Source organism: Schistocerca cancellata, chromosome 4 (assembly GCF_023864275.1).
Source record: "Schistocerca cancellata isolate TAMUIC-IGC-003103 chromosome 4, iqSchCanc2.1, whole genome shotgun sequence".
Classification (NCBI taxonomy): Eukaryota; Metazoa; Arthropoda; class Insecta; order Orthoptera; family Acrididae; genus Schistocerca; species Schistocerca cancellata.
Genome location: NC_064629.1, coordinates 517,059,794 through 517,080,574, shown reverse-complemented (window position 1 = coordinate 517,080,574; position 20,781 = coordinate 517,059,794). Strand labels below are relative to the sequence as shown.

The 20,781-nt window shown below is 34.4% G+C and overlaps 1 protein-coding gene across 2 annotated transcripts in view; it reads left to right on the top strand.

Annotated features, from left to right (window-relative positions):
• LOC126184570 (sodium- and chloride-dependent GABA transporter 1) overlaps window positions 1-10,314 on the top strand; it is a 382,301-nt gene extending 371,987 nt beyond the window's left edge. For both annotated transcript variants that reach the window (XM_049926999.1, XM_049926998.1), the window contains exons 12-13: window positions 5,188-5,355; window positions 7,585-10,314. In XM_049926999.1, coding sequence (XP_049782956.1) covers window positions 5,188-5,355; window positions 7,585-7,674 — 258 coding nt within the window. In that variant the 3' untranslated portion in view covers window positions 7,675-10,314. The remainder of the gene's footprint in view (window positions 1-5,187; window positions 5,356-7,584) is intronic.
• The last annotated feature ends 10,467 nt before the right edge of the window (window positions 10,315-20,781 follow it).

Here is a 20,781-nt window from a genome sequence, read left to right as displayed (position 1 = left end):
CATACTCTCTAGCTTCTGAAGCATGAAATCGAAAAGTAGCATTACGAAATTTTTATACAAATTTAGAATCGTCATATTCTTCCGTAATTTGTGAGAGTCTCCATTTCTTCTCCTTCCTCATTCTAACAATCTTGTCGTCACTAATCCTTAACTATTCCTGCCAGTGTCAAAATTTATTCTCTGGTTAACTTCACTAACCCTGCCACAATCACCTGTTTAGTTATCCCGCATTTGTTCTCCGGTTAAGCGTTATTAAGTGTTCGTACAACGCGTTTTCCGCACTACTCCCAGAATAGAACTTTAGTGGCTGCTAGCCGGGGACTGTGTAACAAGCCCTTAGTAGGGTACCGGTCTGGTCAAAACTTTTCTGTCAAAATTTTATTTTCTTGGGTACCGGAGAAGACAATACGTAATCTTAGTTGCCTGTTATTCCTGTTAGTCGTTTATTTCCACTCTGGTGGTATAAATCTATGGAATTCGCTAGTAAGCATAACAACGCTAAACATTTGCAAACCCAGTCAACCACATAAAGAGCGACTGGCATTCACCCTTTCGGCTTTATACGCTCAGCTCGTATAGACCCGTCCCCTTTTGTCTGTAGGAAAGTTTATTTATAAATGCGATGGAGATTCCAATCGCAGAGACATCAGGTACACTATGCATGCATTCAAAAATCAACTCATGATTCATTCAGAAATCAACTTAGAATTTGATCAAAAATGTTCAAAAACCAACAGGGATGCATTCAAAATCATTTGAGTAATCGATAGACTAATGTGCGCTGGATGCTAGGCGCTTTATGAAACAAGGCCTTTTTCCTCAATATTATGAATTTGGTGCTCCCCCCCCCCCATCACGAAGCTGCCGCCGCCCGGGACAGATAGATGCCCCGATTTGCCCCCGCCCCCTAGTTCCGGATCTGTTGCACATACGTGAATCTGCCAGCTTAGGTGCACCAGTAAAATTTTTCCGGATAGCATCTGGCTGCTTGCTGCTATTGCTTATACAGCTAACTGCCACACTTCTGTAGCCAGAAGCGGGAGAAAGTACTACTCATACGCGACTCAACTGCACATGTGCATAAGCTCGCTAAAGCTTTCCCGGCATACTGATTGTTCCATAAAAACATGGGAGAATCTAATGTAAACAGTTGTGACGTCGTGCTCATCGGAGGCAATTTGTTGTTATGAAACATTGCAGTCTTCCTAAAGCCTTTGACACATTTTGCTGTTCGCAGACGCTTGTATGAGCACTGTGTTTTGTTCCTGTATATGGCGCATTTCCTTTGCAACTTAGGTTTTATTTTCGTTTTTTTCTCTCGTTCGTGTTTTATTGCTACAATATTATTCTGCATTAGTGAGATACAGTAATATTCTTTCTTAGAGTATTGGTTCTTACTAGTCAAAGTTTAAAAAATGCAACCAAATACTAAAACAATGAAAAATTCCCGGAATTCTAAAAAATTCCCGGGCTTTTCCCAGTTTTCTGCCGGATGAAAAAATTTCTGGGTTTTTCCCAGATCTCCCGGTTGTCCCGGGTCATATACACCCTGTACAGATTCATGAAGATCCCGATTATATTCCTCAATACACTTTCACCAGTTCCAGTGAATGATGTGTACTACATCACTGTGGCTATCATGCTCTATGAGCAATTTTTATGAAGAATACATCCCATTGTTTGCAAATGTAGTCCCACCTGTTAAAGTATAAGCATATCCACACTGACTTAATGCATAAGGTATGTTTCCATAGTTGAATTTCAGTCAGTTAACTGTAGTCTGCTGTAGGGGACTAGAATATTGCATCATGTTTATGCTGCAGAAAATTTCAACAGCTAAGGTCTACGAAGCCTGCTGTCAGGCAAGTATCTCACCATCTTTCAAAATTAACACCTACCACAATCTAGGTCCTGAAGAGAAACTTGAATCATTAGAGAAAATAAAACAAACAGCACTGAGAATCACCCTAATTGGATGCACAACTGCCTACCAGTTTTGTGGATGCCACTTTCTTCTCCTTAGGCTGTAAATTCTGATTTATTTATTTATTCTAAGTACAGCCACTAGCATTTAAATGCCATTTTGGAGACAGTAGGAAAAACAGTTTCTGAATTATTACTTACTGTAGTATTAGGTGATCCAGTCTTTGTTTTCAGTAGTCCTTAATTCTGGTGATATATTTTGTTGGCCTGCAGAATCACTCTTTGAATAAATAAGTTCCAGTTCAATTCAGAGCTTCCTTTCTGGTGCATGTGCAACAATATCAGAAGATATACCTTTGCACTTTGTTCAAATAAACTACTTGCAATAGATAAAAAAAAACTATACTTCCAAGCAACAGAATTCACTGGATTACTCTTATGCGTACATCTTAGTGTATAGTAATGTAAACAATCCCCAAAAACAAATATGTAAATACTTGCTAATCTTGCAAAAAATCAGAGAATGGAAAAGAGAAAATTACAGACCTCAAAATACGTAAAGCTGATGGGACTTTTATTATTGACATTGTTAAAATTGGATATAAAATTTAAATTGCATAGTTATCTCTGATATTTATAATAATAAGTATTTACAAGCTTTATCCCCCCCCCCCCCCCAATAGCTACATGCATCAGGATGCCACTTCTGGGATTTGTGGAGGCTCACTGACTCCATGTCAATTCTACGCAGTGGCTTAATGATCAAGGCCACCATGATGGCCAGCCTCAATGTGGCTTTTAGGTGGTTTCTCACATCTGGCTAGATGGATATCAGTTTGGACACTTTCATACTGAATAATGCTACACAGAGACACACAGTGTACAAAAATTCCTTCCCAGGGAAAAGGGGATGGTGATAAGAAGGGCAACCATCCGCCCTCTACCACTAGCTTACCAAATCCAATAATTAACATGACAACCCCATGAAAATAAAGGATAAAGAAGAAAAAAAGAAAACTAGTCTACAAGTTTTATGTAGTTTAAAACCAGACTTTAATAGACACTTTGATTCTCTTAGGGTTGTTTCGTAAGAGAAAAAGTTCAGATACATTAATTGATTTGGTATACTGCAAAGTGAAAATTCAGTCTGTAGGGTGAATATTATATGATCCAGTATAATTGTTGTTCAGCTACTAAAGAAATTTATTTATTTATTTATATATTCTTTGCCCATGGACTCCAGCTGAAAATCCAGCTGAGAGTATTAGGTGTGTCATAGAATAGCCTATTAACCTCAAACTTGATTTCATTATATATAAATGAAACAAATAATTAAACAGAAATAGTCCATAATCATACAAAGGTTTTACATGTTTCACATTATATGTACACACAAATCTAAACAACATACAGAAATGATAATTTATAAAGGTACATTTCAGTAATGATATATTTCAACACCATCTTAGTATTCACTCAAACTGTATATACATTTCTCTGTGAGATATAGTTTCAAATGATTTTTAAAACATTTTAGATCTGTTTCTTTTTTAATGATTTTGGGAAGTTTATTAAAAAAACCTTTTGCCTGCTTCTTCTGGGGTAGTCATAGACAGTTTTAGATTTCTGTTTATCATGTAGTAATTTTCATTTCCTCTTGTCCCATGTTTGTGTACATCTTTATTTAGGAGGTATTTATCACTTGACCTTACCACTATTATGCTTTGGTATATGTACAGTGAATATACTGTCATAATATTATAGTGTACAAAAGCTTGCCTACAGGTCTGTCTTGGTGGTATTTTTGCAATGCATCTCACTGCCCTTTTCTGAATTGTGAATATTCTTTTTAGGTAGCCAGCTTGTGCATTTCCCCATATATGAACTGAATAAGACAAATGTGGGAAGACACGTCCATAATACATTGATCTGAGGACTTTATCATCCACAGTCTTAGCTGTTTTATGCATGATGAAGATCTGTTTGTTTATCTTTTTACACAGTGCATCTATGTACTCCCCCCATGACGAATGTTTGTCTATTATAGTTCTTAGAAAATTTGTGCTGGTTACTTCTTTAATAGTCTTTCCATTTATATTAACATTTATATTATAATTTTCACTATGCTTGGTCTGAAATACTACATTCATTGATTTAGACTGATTCATAAACAGGTTGTTTTGTGTTAAATATTTATTTGCATTTTCAATAGTCAGGAGTGCTTCCTCCTCAAGCTCCTCCTTTGTGTCAGCTGTGCAAATGATTGTTGTGTCATCAGCATACATTATAAGTTTCTGATTTATATAGCTAGGGAAGTCATTTACATAGAGTATAAATAGTATTGGCCCAAGCACAGACCCTTGCGGCACACTGTGTTTAACTGTTTGTAATTCTGATCTGTAGTTTGTTATATTTCCCCCACTAGTATGTCTGATTTCTGTGCATTGTTTCCTATTTGTAATGTATGATTTAAGTATGTCATAGCATTTTCCTCTAATTCCATACTGATATAATTTCATCATTAATTTTGAGTGGTTCACACAATCAAATGCCTTAGATAGGTCCATAAAAACCCCACAAGTCTTTTGTTGCCTGTCAAGTAAATTAAGAATGTGGTCAATTATATCTGTTGATGCTGTTTTTGTTGACTTCCCTTCTCTGAAACCATGTTGTGATGAATGCAGTATACTGTACTTTGTTATAAAACTTACAATTCTATTCTTTATTATCATTTCATAGATTTTAGGAAATGTTGAGATCAATGATATTGGCCTGTAATTTCCTAATTCATTCCTGTTCCCTTTCTTAAATATTGGCTTCACTTTACTTACTTTCAGTGTATCTGGAAATATACCTTCTTCTATCGCAGCATTCAGCATGTGTGTCAATGGTTTTAATATACATTCCCTGCATTCCTTTATGAGATGTGATGTGACACCATCCAAGCCAGATGAATGTTTAATTTTAAGTTGTTTTATTAGGTTTGACACTTCTGCATCTATTGTAGGTATGAAAACCATAGTATGATTTGTATGTGGGTGGTTTAACAATTTACTTACTGCATTTGTTTTATTTTGACTTATTAATTCATCTGCTACAGTAATATAATATCTGTTAAAAGTATTGGCTACTTAACTTCTATTAATAGTTCATTTCCTGCATGTCAATAAAGAATTATTACAATTTGTGTTAGAAAATTTAACATACTTCTTCAGTATCTCATACTTGCAGCTTTATGTTTATGACACTCTATTTTTATTTCAGGGTGTTTTCATATTTAACCTTGTTCAATGGACACCAATTAAATATCTGGATTATGAATATCCATGGTGGAGCCACTTCCTTGGTTGGATTACAGCTTTGTCATCAATGTTGTGCATACCAGGATATATGATTTATCTGTGGCTAAAAACACCTGGTGATTTTAGAATGGTAAATATTCAGTAATGGCTAAAGATGGTGTATCTAACTGGTTGTAGTTAAATTTTACTCTTTTAGTGTAAGGTGTTTCTGTGATAAATTCCTCATATCAGTGGCCTTAGCCATCATCCTGATTTGAGTTTTTCACTTTGCTAACTCAATTTAGACAATTGTGAAGGCACTTTCTTTCCAGATTTATTTCCAAGGCTTTGTTTCTGCCACCATTGCTTTCCATTCATGACTGTAATGCTTATTCCACTAGATGCATACTAATACAAACTGCCTTAATTGGATAGTAAATTATGAATTAAAATTCTTCCTATAATTTATAATGACAGCAAATACAAGGTGTTCAAGAATTCCCATTGCATACTCCCAGGACTTGTAGAGGGGAATGAGTACATAATATTTTGAGTAGGAATTCATGTTCTGAAATGTACCGTTTCCATGCTATAGCTATTTAAAAACATGTTTGCTAGGTAGGCATGCAACAGAGTAGTCATGGTGGGTGGTGGTTATGTCAGATTGGTTGATGACTTTTGACATCTAACTAACCTCCCTGATCTATTTTGAGCCTCATTCGTGTGTCTGTGAGTGTTAGAGTGACATGGTTGACTACACATGTGCAGAATAGATTGACACGACCCTTCTGAATGGCAAAGCTGACAGTAATGGAAGAGTTGCTCATCGCCTTTATCAAGATCACTCTTCACAATATCTGATTTCATTGCATACCCTTTTCACCACAATTGCACATCTAGTTCGAGAAAGGATGCATTCACCATCAAGAGGCATGACTGTGGTGGTCCAAGGAGATGCCGCACACCCAAATTGGAAGATGCCATACTGGACCACATTGAAGAGGGCCCACCAACAAGTATACAAGCAGTTTCTTTAGCTACTAATGAGTGGAACTGTAAAACAAGTGATGTACTGGGTCATACCTAAACAATTTCTTGTAAAAGTGGTTGTGTCACCAACATGTTTTCAAATGGTTGTAGCATGGAAACAGTATGTTCCTGGACATGGGTTCTAATTCAAAATATTATCTACTTGTTCCCCTCTACAAGTTCGAGAAGTATATAATGGGAATTTCTGAACATTCTATATAACAAAGAGTTAATTCAGCACAAAAATTACAAATGCTATGGAAATTAGGTCTGTAGAGGTGATGACACAGGATACACACACACACACACACACACACACACACACACACACACACACACACACACACACACACATACTCATGCATCTTTTATATATAAATAACAATAATGACTAGTAATTTTACTAGTAAGATGGGATACTGTTGCGACGGAAGGCTTTATCTGCCCAATTCTAAAACTTTATGAGTGAAGTACAGATCTAACAGTAGCGTTCAAAATGGCAGAAGTCTGATGTGTTAGGTTGTCAAGCTTCCCACAATCATAGTACTGAATGACGTGCTGCTTTTCTTTCATGATTTCCAACCTCATGACACTAGGCAGAAGCATTATTTGCTTGTCAATACAGTAAGTACAAACATTTGTAAGAGAAGAGTGTATCATACTGGCATAATGCTGTACAATCACATGCCATCCTATCTGAAACAGATGCAAAATTTACAAAAGTTTAAAGTGAAATTGAAAGAGTACTTGCTTGACCACTGTTTCTATTCTGTTTCCGAGTTTTTCGAGTACCAGAAAAGTATAGTGTAACTGCTCAAATATTCTTAACCAGTCTATCATTTTATTTCATTATATTAATTTTGTGATCAATATTCAACAGGTACTGAATAATTTTTAATTATTTATCTTTTCAAAATAACAATGTGTATGATGTTGTATATACTGTTCCAGCCTGACTTGTCTACATCATTTGTGCAAAATATGTACCTAAACACAATTTACAGGACCAATAAATAAATACAAACAAATACAAATTATACTTTTCACAAATCCAAATAATAATAATAACAATAAGAGAGAGAGGGGGGGAGGTTTGATTTGATGATAGGCACCCATTCTTAACAGCAGCTAAATATAAATGTTATAACTATTGCTTTCAGAATTAATAATTAAAAATTTATGTAGAGGAATTGGTAAAAAGAGGCACTGAACAGAAAAATGTACCAATGTTCACCATTTTAGTAATTATGTATACTAATCTATAAAATTAAACAGCATTTTTGAAAATTAAGAGTAACATATTGATCTTAATGTATTAATCATTCATGGCATGTACCATGTTCTCTTTCAGAAAATGAAACTGTTGGTACGAATAGAGGATGATATTTCCTCTTTACGTGAGAAAATGACAAGTGGAGTGTCGGATATAAGTTCATTATAATGAAGACCAATGATTTACTAAACTAAATAAAACTCTGTGTCCAAAAACAGTGAAGAAGAATGAAATTATTTGTGAAGTGACAAAACAAAATGTTGTGTTCATGAGCGGTAGGGATATTTACATGAAAGTGTCTTCCATTGTAACACCAGAGTTTATCTAGTGTTCTAGAGTCAAGACAGCAGAATGGATTCATCTCAGTTAATTAGAAAATGCTTGATAATATACCTGTGTTAGTGTACATAAACCTCAAAATGGTATTGAAGCAAATGCGGTACTTCTTTTCACAAATGTGATGTGTATCGCATTGGACATACGACATGGATGGGGAATGGAAGATTCATGCATTCTCTACAAGCACTTAAGAGAACAGAAACAGCGGAATTAAACATGTACAAATAAATGTTATGAGTGTTTTTAAATGATAATTGAGTAATTGATAATGTGGCTGTTGCTGCTGCTGTTGTTTATACATGTACTTCTAGTGCATCTGTGTTAAAATAAGATTTCTGATCAATGTATCTCATAGTTTAAGAACAACCTCACTATTCATATCATTTTTCATTCATCAGAACAGAAGTTACATGCCACATAAACCAGATGTGGAAAATATGGAACAACCTCCACGTAAATAGAAAAATAAAAATGTCAAAAGTGGCATACTTTTGTTCAGTAAGAGCATTTGTTAGAAGTATATTAGTGTTTCCTTTATTTGCAGAAACAAGAAAAATAATTTCAAGTAATGTTTTATTTATTTCATTTTGTACATTAAATCTGTTTCTGTGTGCTGTTGACAATCATAGTACCCATTCACCTCTCCTACATTTTATGTTTTGACATTTTAATAATGGACAATTGTTTGTAATTTTAATAAAACTTTTTTAATGTAAAGCTTTTCTATATCCTCCAATGAATTTGAACAACTGAAGGGCTCTAGATGAATGTAATTATCCTTTCACTTCACTTATTCCTCTGGTTATTCATGTGTGTGTGTGTGTGTGTGTGTGTGTGTGTGTGTGTGGGTGGGTGGGTGGGTGCGCGCGTGTGCATGTGAGCACCAAATTTTATTTCCCACAATGTAAACAGGAACAGGTTTTTTTTTTATTTTAAAAAAAGAAATTTGAAAGATTAAGTTCATTGTGTGTTTCCAGATGCATTGGTAGCTGATCTATTTTCACTAGCTGATCAACATAAAGATCTCATCAAACTGCAGTGAGTTGTTCTACATGTGGCATCAATTTGTTATGTCACTGTAGCAATGACATAGACAAGTGATACATTTTAGTATCACTGCAATAGTGGTATTCATTGGTTTACTTGTGCTGGCTTATTTTAGACAGTATCATATCCTAAGCCAAGGAAGTGGACCTTTATTGACATGATATGAACTGAAAGTACCTTGGCATGTGCTAAGCATCACCAGTTCAAATTTACTACAAAAAATTTTAACCCTCACTATAAGTCTAAAAACTGAAAATTATTACAGCTATAATTACATTTGCTTCAAAACAGAGATTTTTTCATGCCATGCTGTAGGGAAATCATACAAAATCTACCTGAAGATTATTAGTGAAGGAATGAAATAGGAATGCACTTTTTAGATGAAAAATGTTGGTTTCATTAAACAGAAGCTGCCATGAAAAATTATAGACGTTATTCATCAAAGATACAAAATAAAAAAATATATATTGTCTCCATCTTATAACATTTAAATGGTTAAAATATTTCATAATAAGTTGTTAAGGTAAATATTACATTTAAACTTCTTACTTTCTGTTGGCACTTACAACTTCTCTATTGTAAATAAAAACTGTATATTTGTATGGCCACTTATATATTCTGGACAATATTGTAAAAAATTATTAAAAGAAAAAAATATGTGTGGCATTATTACAGAGTAGATGTCAGAGAGAACATGAACTTGTTCTACATGTGGTTTCAGTCTGTCATGTCATTGTAGCAATACCACATTTGAGAGACTCTTTTTAGCATTACTATAACAGTATTATTCATCAATTTACTTGTGCTGACTCATTTTAGGCAGCATCATACCCTATCAAAAAAGAAGGAATAAAGCATCAAGGTATCAGCAGTTGTGATACAGTTCAAAAGAACTTACAGGTAATACTAAATTGAGATAAGTGATATGAAGTATGCATTATACAATGTATTAAGTGGAATGTATTGCATAATCATTTTCATTGTGTACAGTATCCCTCAAATCACAAGTTCACTATAGTTTGTGACATTACAAACACTATTGTAATGTCATCATTTGTAGACTATTCAAAATTTACTGGCAACTTTTAAGTCTACCATTTTAAGTACCTACTGTGTAATTTTTTAAATGTATCTGATCTTGCAGATTGCATGATACTGTTTTATGTACACAGAATCATGCACTTCAGAAATCTATAATATCCTTCAGACTATTTTGTAAGCTTAATGAACATAAAATAATTCAATTCATTTACTGATTATGTAAAATATTACCATGTTGATAATCTGCAGAAAAACTGAAACTGCATGAATGAGGTGAAAATTATTCCATTATTTAACAAGGATGAGTTTACTTTCAAGGATGAATATTTTTCTTAATTTCTATGCTGGTGTATCACAAAATAACTAAGCTTGTTTTGGAAAATTGGTTCTTTAAGACTGAATTGCTAATTTTGAAACTCAAAAATTGAATTGATAATTTAGTTTGTATTATAACTTGGAATATTTCTGAAATAAGACTCCTTTCAATAAATTCATTCTAACAGATTTAACAGTTTCCTTATAATTAAGTTGTGTTTAATAGCAAAAATATCATTGGTAGCACTTAACATGCAAAAAAGTAACAAGAGCTTTTATCTGCAGTCTAAATTGTGGGGATATTTTGACATTGATTTTTCTATCATGTAATAATTCCAAGGACAAGTGAAGTATTTTACTGATCTCTATCAGTCTCTTTACAACAGCACACACTGCATGTTTTGTTCATAAATACAGCAACTATGACTCTGATGCTAGTGAAAACATAGTTATATAAAATTGATAACACCAAGCCATTATAATTAAAATAGGAGGCACTAAAAGCATTAGAAGCTGGGAGAATATTTCTATGTACCTTTCATTGATAACAGTTATGAAAACAAGAAATTATTGTCCAACAATTTATTTAATGTTACACTGCAGTAGACAAGGAGAGGAGAACAAAAGTAATCAGTACCTCACATAAGTAGTACCAATAGGCACACTTCTGTTGATTATATTTACTCTGAAAATGCAACTTTGAATGAAAATGAAATAGTTGATGATTAAATCAGTTTCATTGGATTCCAGGGGAGGTCAAGTTAGTAATCAGTTCATATCTTCAATTATATTTTTTACAATTATATCCAAAATATCATTAAGTTCATAGATAAACTGTCTTGAATTACCTGATTTACAACATTTTTTGTACATCATTAAATAAGCCTATTAGACAAGCCTAAATGTTCCCTGATATGTAGTGTGACTGTACTACCTATCACTTTCCTTATAGGAAAATGTACCATAATACTCAGACTAAAGCATAATTCATTTATAACAATTCAAATTCCAATCTTAATGTTTCTTCCTCCAGAATAAGCTGGGCTGTCTTTGGACTAATGTGAGAGGACACATCGTTTTGGATGTTTGCCCATACTGCCTAACTGTTCCAGGCTCTGACATACAGTTTATTCCAAAGCTCTGAGGACAACTGTTTTGTAGACATCATACTTCATTATGTAGTTAGGGCCAGATATTGTTCTGTTGGGGAGTGGCCACTATTCACCAACTTGTACTGGGCTCTTATGAAAATTTCTTGTCTCTCAGTACTGTCAACAAAACTTTTAAGTGATATTTTGTGTACATTCAATGCTGTTTGGGTTTAATTATGAGTCTGATACACTCATAGGTGTCTTGGTAGTCTACACAGATAAATAGGTGCCAAATGATGTCTTTGTGGCATTAAATCATCAAACTGACTAAGAGACCACACTCTGATCAACACAATAGTGAAAACCCAACAGACATTATGGATCTAACATATTGTCTTTCATTATCTTAGAATCGCTTACTTACATGATACATGCATTATTCCTTTCCTATATATGTCACAAAATTCTAGTTCATGGGGATCTCTTGATATTTCATTGTAGTGATTGTTCATCTTTTCTCTTTTTAGTTCTTTTCCCAATCATGCTTAAACTAAAGACAGTAATTTATCTAATTTTATATATTCTGAAATTGACATAAAAGTAGATATTGATTTTTAAAATTTCTCCTTTATGGTAACATGATTTAACCTGTTCTTAAGCCACAGTAATACATTTTACGCTTGTCCTTGCCATCATTTGAGAAAGCTCAGTCACAGACTTGGAGAAGCACAAGATGTGTAAGTTACTGAGGGTGTCATTGGCACCCATCTGGTAAGAGTAGCATTTTGACTGTGCAAAAAGTTTTACAAATCAATATAAAATATTTTTTTCTGTTATGATTTTAATGTTGCAGTGGAAGGAATAATTACATAAGAAATGGGTAATGATTCTTCTGGTAATTATGAAAAAAAGTTGTAGTATCAGCAAGTGGTAAATTATGGATAGTTTTCAAGACATAACTTTTTGAATGCAATGTAAGCTAAATTCCACAGATAGGTTGTCCTTGTGGGACTGCCACTGTATCCTCCATCTAAGGCATAACATGATGGTAGTACTGGATTGGCTGATCAGCACTTTTCCCTCCAAGCCTCACAGAAGCTTTCAAAAGTGAAGCTGCTGTTTCTCAGTAAAGTAGGTAATTTGTAATCTTCAAAGGTCAAATGTATCGTCCTTTATTCCTCCCACTGAAGAAGCTTATGCTATTAGAGACTGAACCTCATTCCACCACTGTCTGTTCACCCATACAGGTACACTTTAGAATGAAGACATTACACATTATTGTTTATTTCTCACCAGATTTCATTTGACAGAGGCTTTACAATAAATGGTTAAAAAGATTAACAGCATTTTTTTTCACTTTGGATGTCATGATTGTACATTTGATAACAGTGTGCAACTATGGTAAAACATTATTAAAACAAATTTAAAAACACTTAACTGGTCATTTTAGCTTAAAAAGTGAGCTCTACAGTGTACTGGTTATATTACTGATATTTGGCCATTGTGCTACACATTTATACTCATCTGTAACTGTAGTTACCACCTCCTGTACAAGAGTACTAATATCTGAACCACAGAATTCCATATCAAGTAGTGTGGTGCACCAGATTTGGGTATCCACTGTATGACAGATCTTTCAGGTGCTCATGTATCATATGAATGGGGTCATCTACACAATGTGGAGGAGATTATTTATGGGACTCTGTAAAGCCCTGCTACTAGCATGCAATAAATTGTAACATGTCTCCAAGTTCCACAAACAAATGTATGGTATACACAACATCGCAAAGTTTGACACACTTCATCCTCTGCATGTACAGAATCTGCTGATGAGGGACAATTCCCATCATATGCAGATATGTCACTGGATTCTGGGCAATCCTCATTTGTTTACACTGATACTTCACCCATGAGGAAACTATAACACTTGTTTCAGTCAATTGTGGTTTTCTAAAACCCAAAACTCACACAAGGCTTGCAACAGAAATTTTCATTCCTCATTCATTGTGTTATGTCATTTGCTAGACCAAACACCACTAGGTCCCATTATTTTGGACTATCAAATAAACCATACAAACAGACAGTTTTTCTAACACACAGTATTACCAGTGACAGTTTTTTGATTACAAACACTGTTGTGGCAAAATGCAAATATGGCCTTTTCAGCTCACATTCTGCTAGTGACAGAGATTCAATGCTGGAAACAAATACTCCATGCACATGTAAGGTAACTTGTATTTAAATTTTACTGGTACCTAGATCTGTGTATATTAAGAATCTTCAGTATGTTTCTTTATGTCATTAGTCACAATACAATGGTGTATACCAAATAATTAAAATTTATATGTAGATACATCAACCATAACTGTCTTTTACTTTTCAGTGAACTGCTAACACTAGGCTTGCCATATGATATAAGTACAGAACAATTTATTGGCTGGCAAGTGAAGCATCTTCAGGTTTCCATTTCTAAAGTCATACTCAAAACAAAAATGAAAATGAAAATGAATAAGAAACAATGGTAAACATAAACACCAAAAGAGAAGAAATAAAAATGGTCAAAAATGAGTTGGGTATGATTATTGCACCATTCTTGGCCACCTCAGGTTCATAGAAACAGGACTGAGCCCATTGCATTATCATACACTAGCTTGTCCATCAACTATAAGACCAACTTAATGCTATTAAAAATTCAAAAATCTGTGCAGTAACCACTGAAATCCAAATTATGCATGTCACACATCATCACCACTTTGATGTCTAACATATACTGCAATATGTTACTTCAATTTGGAGCAGAGTTTAGGGGTGATGAAGGTGACTGTATTCCCACTTCATCATAGCACATGCTTTGCAGATCTCTCCAACACCAGCACTCAGTTCCTTGAAGGCTGGTTGGCTGTGTGATTTATCATAGTGGGTGGCCTCTGTGGTGTCAGTAGTCACAAATGACTTGGGCACTAATAACATTGCTGTTGTGTCTTGGAGTTGAAACCATTCCCAAGTATTACTTTCTGCAACACTGAAGCATAAGTACACAAAATAATGCATTCTTGAACATTAATATTGAGAACAGTCTTAAAAGTACATAATGCCCTTGTAGCAAACACAGGGCTAACCAGGAGTGTTTTATACTTGTGGGTAGGGAAAGTGTTCCAAATTTAATTTTAAGTATACTGAATACTCATCTTTTACCAATGATCTTTGTAGAAAAAGTGTTTGTGTACAAAGCTAGCCAGGCTTGAAATTTATAAGAATTCTGAGACAGTGCATTGATTGTTGCTTTCAACTTATTTTAGTTCATGCCTTTGTTGATTTTCCATTGCATATTTCTCAGAAAGGAAGCTCATTTGAAACTATTTCACATTTTTAACGTAATGGAAGATCACATTATAAAAGTTTTCACCATCATTCATCAGATGACACTATAAAATCACTGTGTGGTGCAGTCCAAGCATAGCTATGAGAAAAAGGATTGTGTCCTGATCTGTATTTAAGAGAAAAAGAATGTACATCTAGTGCATTTAATATCTAAAAATAAATTGCTAACTGTGGACTGCTGCAAAGTAGTGATAAACCAGAGTGTGTATTCTCATGCACATTTTGCAGTATTTAAGAACTATGTAGGCCCACCAGAACATTCTGAATAGCTCTGTTATTATATTAATTATTTAAGTGACATCCAGTTTTCTTGTTAGTGTAAATTTAAACAATAATATGTTTTCATATGAGAAAAAATAAAAAATAGTTAAAAAAGAAATGTACAATTATTACAAATTAAACAGCAGAGGTTCCAGAATGTGACACTGATGATACACTTTATTTGTTTTGCACATGTGTATGACTTATATAATGAAGAACAAATTTGATGGTGTGCAGTGACATTGTTCGCAAGAAACACATATCTTCAGAATTATGATCCCACTTATATACCTCTGTTTTAAAGTGGAAATAAGAGGATGGTCAGCTTTACAGGATATTACATTCATCCTTTGTGACTGGCAGAAATGCTCTTGTTAATTATAAACAAATAGCTGAATATGTTCCAATGTATCATGCGCCAACAGATAACATGTTTCATGCATTTCAAAACTAAGATGGTATTAGGAACTTTATTACTGAAAGTGGTATCAAAACATTTATTTTGTATAACTGGTATAAATGTTGGTTCATTACAGTATCCACCTCACAGAATGTTATTCAAAGAATATGTATGACATTTTGTGACCCTATGGAACATATTCTCTCTAAAAGCTTAGTCATTTCACATTTTGTAAATAAAAAAATTATGGAAGAAATGTTAACTGTTTCTTTTAAAGCAAGCATAGAAATTATTTTATAAAACTGTGAAATGTGACAAATAAATGCATTAATAAAAAATTATTTTTAATGTAGCAGGACCATTGTGAATCATGACAAAGATGGATGAATAAACAAAATTTTTGTATAAAGATTACAATAAGCAGGGGTGTCATTATAAAAAAATTACAAGTCCACTAAAGCTATCTGAATATGAAAACTTAAAATATTCTTAACAGTATGAGAAAATTCATTATGTTAATACAGTGTACTTCAAACATGTAATTATACTTTGTACTTTAAATGTTGTGAAAATTTTTCCTAACACTTCTTACACAGTAAAGTATTATTATTATTATTATCATTATTATTATTACTTTCATCATCATACAACCATTCAAGAAGCATAGGTCAAAATGACAAAGATGCAAGTTTAAAAGTTACATTTGTCAAAAATGTGCAAGATACAACAGAACATTATACTCAAATGTAAACCAAAATGTTGGAAGTACACACATGTTAACCATATTTAAGAAAGATGTTTATGGAATAGTCTAAAGTTTCTCTTTTAAAGAGATATGGGTTCAAAAATCATTACACATTTAAGTAAACTTGAATCACAAGGACATAATTAGTAAGAACTTTTAGGAAAATTTGTCTAACTGTTACAATAAAATTTCTTTGCATATTTTTATTATGCCTTCAATACCACAGTTATATTAATGAGTCTTTTTAAATTGTTCACTTCAGGTTTGATAATTACATATATAGTTACAATGAACAATTACTTCAACACATGGCATTCAAAAGAACTCTTTGAAGAATATTGCCTGAAATCATCAACTTAAATATCTTGTATGTTATTTTTCAAAAGTAAAAAACATATATCTGTCCATATTTTTGTTTGTGTTGTCCTTGTAATGAAGTAAAAATGTACTTATAGATTCAAATGACATTTATAAAACACTATTTTGTAAATTCTTCTGCATTTCATACAATTTTTCCCAAATATAAAAGGTTGTGTACTAATCAATTTTGCAAAGTCGTCTCATTGATGAAGTGCACCCATCTCACCTCAACAAATTATATTCTGAGTTGATCTGTCTCTCCCCTCCTACTAGTCACCACCTAGTTTTCTGGTTAGTCTTTTCTTGTACATGTCACCTACATATCTGAAAAGTTCCACATGTGCCTCAGTATTGTGAGCTGGCGTACAAGTGTATGAATGCATTTAGCGTTTCTGACACTTCAGATTCCAGAGTTTTCTGAACCTGGTAAAAAAATAAATCAGTAAGATGTCTACCAATTAATTATCATAGCATGGCACAAAATACTGGATCATCCAAAACAGACATTTGAAAGGACAAATACAAAATAAATACTTGAAAATAGTTATTAAAATTTTGTATTATTTCAAATAATACTAGTAAAATCTCTCTCCTTACACTAATGGTGGTACTTTACTCTGAACATAGGGAAATTATTATTTCCTTGCAAACCACTGGAACAAATACAGATCACAATTAACTGGCTTGAAGTTACCTTTCTTTTCAGATTTATTTTTGCTGCCTGGTAACAGGGGATTCAATCCATGCATTGTGCAGCTATGCGTGGATTGCTTTTGAGTGTGACTCAACCAGTAACACTGTTAGTTACATTTGCATAAATTTAAAATTCATTTCACCTTTTAGTTACAAACATCATCAAATAAAATCATACACAAGAAATGTTTCAGACCACTACCAATTTTTCAAAATATTAGCATACGCTAGTTTGAAAGAATATCTCAAACAAATGACTCATTAAATGGACCCTACAGATGCTTGGTGATGGAGTACTGCAAATATTTATGTAATAACAGCTGACTGAATGCTTTCTCCATGTAACAACTAAGAAATTTCCATTTCAACTGGGTAGTTCAAGAAAAAAACATATCTATGATTATTTAAAAGAAAAATTTAAGCCAAAGAACATATTACACTTTATTTTACAGCTTGACTGAGAATCAGTAGAAGATAATCACAACATTCTCTAACAACCTTTTGATAGGAAAGTAGAAGAAAAGAGTGAATCAGGAAATGAAGGGTGGATTCATGTATGAGGCTTAGCACTACCTGCCACATAGAGTATTCACTACAAATCAGTGAAGTCCCTACAACTTTGTCCTAGATTGGGTTAAATATCAGCAGTTTTCAACTTCATGTTTTATGACAAAACAAAACAAATGAAGTTATATTATAAATGTAGGAAAAAAATAGCATCTCTATAAATCATATGTTTTCCCAAGATGTATCAAATATCACCACACTTTTCACTTCGTGTTTTGTAAGAAATAAAACAGCCAAAATTGTATTTGAGGCTTTATGACCATGTCCAGTTCATTCCATTCTGAAAACAGGTCAACACATTTTACATCTGATGCTTTTAGCTATCAGAAGCATTCAGGAGTGAAAATTATTTGTTCCCATACCAATGAATATAGATATGAAAAGACAATTAATCATATTCTATGAGCTAAGTATAAAATGAAATTTCTGAAGTTTCCAGTCTGACATTTAAGGGAAATACAATCACAGTGAATAGTGCACAAATTTAAAAATTTTAAGTTTGCCCATAGTTAAATTTTACATACTTAATCACTGTCATAAGTCAGTAACAGATGTACTTACTAGGGTTTGAAAAAAAAAGTGAAACTCCATATACTTCAGCATCATAGACAAATAAATTTTACGTCATGGAAAAGAAGCTCCTTTGCAACACTAGGTACACTAAAATGAAAGCCACAACTGTATCAGCAAGGCACTGATGTGTCAAATGTACCAAACAGAGCACATGCACTACTGCCAGATGTGTGTATGTCAATAACCACCTGAGTACTGCCGGAAAGTTGTCAAATGAACAACATAATACTACAGAGTACCACCAGATGGCAGCAGTCTCAACAAAACATATAATGTAGGAACAACATTATTTATTTATTTATTCTTCCATCTTTAAGTAATTGCATGCTATAAATATCATAATGAGTACTGCACAAAAGAATTTATAAAGTATATGTAAATGGCCCCATCTAACACCATTGTAAACAGGGCATGTTAACGGCATGGGACTCCATTGCCTGTTACCAGATTCAAACATGGGTTCTCTGCTGGAAGAGGATGGTGAAGGTGTGTCCACAGATGGCTCCTGATGACAGAATGACATCATTTATTGATCAGTTGCAATACAATGGTTGTGGGCCCTCTGGGTGAAGATTCCTTCCACTTTTAATATTCTTGGCTGTGATGGGGATGACTGGCAGCCATTCACATGTGCTCCCACTGTTGCATCTGAAGCTGCACTGGCATAACTCAAATCTGCTGCCTCGACAGCAGTGCTCCAACCTTGCAGGGACTTACTGTGACAACTGTTATCCCACGCCATGGGCCTCTGTTGTGCTGGCGGCTGGGAGGTGTGGCAGTGGGACAGGAAGTGCCCTGTCACAGCAGACATCCCCGCCACTGGCTGTCTGATGTTGGCAGACCAGAGTCCCCAGTTCCTGCCCTGTTCATGGTGTTTTGTGGCAGCAGCACCCCAGGATGATGGTGACAGTGTATTACCACAACACATCCCAAGCAATGACACCCATGACATGCAGCTGCCTGTTGATGGCATCTGATGATAATTACAGTGGTGTCATTGCTCTGCCATCTCCTAGGCAATGACCTGCATTACAGTGTTGACTATTATGATGATTGCAATGGCTGTGATGACTCTGAACTGGTGCTGACTCCAAGTGAGACACTGTTTATTCAAAGAATATTCTTGTACATCTGTAGCGGTTGTACAAAGCGTTTGATCATCGCAGTGCAGCATGGTTAACGTTGATTTTAGAGAAATGCCACTTTGTATTGCAAGAAGTTCAGTATTTGGGTCACATTATAGGGCAAGATGGAATTAATGTTGATCCAAAGCTAGTTCAGGCCATTCAGAATTTTCCAACACCCTCCAAGGTAAAGAATTGCAATCTTATTTGGGGCTTGTGAATTTTTAACATAGGTATTTCTGAAATTTGCAGAAATTACAAGACCTCTCATGCAATTGCTACACATAGGAACGAAGTTTCATTGGACAGCTGAGTGTGAGGCAGCATTCCATAATTTAACAGATCTGTTGACATCTAGTCCCATCTTTGTCTCTCTGAATTTTGAAAAACCATATATTCCTTCTTGTGATTTGAGCAATTTGGTCCTAGGGATTATTTTGAGTCAGAATGTAGATAGACGGAAGCATACTACTGCGTACTCTTCATTGCACCTCTATAATGCTGAACGAAATTATTTCACTACAGAGAAGGAAATGGTCGCAGTGAATTTTGGAACTCAGTACTTTCGTTGTTACCTCTGTGGAAACAATTTAAAGTGCTGACTGATCACACAGTGCTTAAGTGGCTTTTAGGACTTAAAGATCCATCAAGTAGATTGTCGAGATGGACCGTGTCCTTACACGAGTTCGATTACGAGGTAGTATATCGGCTGCAAAGATTGCACGCTGATGTGGATGCACTCAGCTGTAGCCACGTAAATAGAGTTGGGTGTAAACATGTGTAGAGGCAGAATGCAGGGATACCTTTTCTCCACAGAAGGGGGGAGTGTAGGATGTCAAAAAATGAGAGTGATCAAGTTAGTTAAAGATAGGAATTTTGCAATAATAAAGTTAGTTAAAATGTGAAGAATACTGGGAGCCAGAAGTAGTATGTGTGTTACATTCATTTGTGCAGATCAGTGCTATGATACCATGGTGTAATTTTGTCAGAAGAACACCGAGTTCAGCAACATAATGGAGAAAACTGTGCCAATGGCCAGTGACCTACTGGAAAAGAAGAACAGCAGACATCAGCAGAAGAAAGCCTTAATTAAGGACCGGCAGCCAGCTCATCAACATCATCCGTCATGAGGCATTTATGTCATTATTAAAAATTTTACTGGAACATTGTGTGATATGTCTTAAAGTGCAACACGTGCAAAAATTAATAAGCTGCAAGAGAAGCTAAGCTTTCACATATAATATTGATCTTTTTGCACATGTTGCACTTTGAGACATATCACACAAATGTTCGAGTAAAATTTTTAATAGTGACATAAATGTCTGGTCTTCTGGGCTT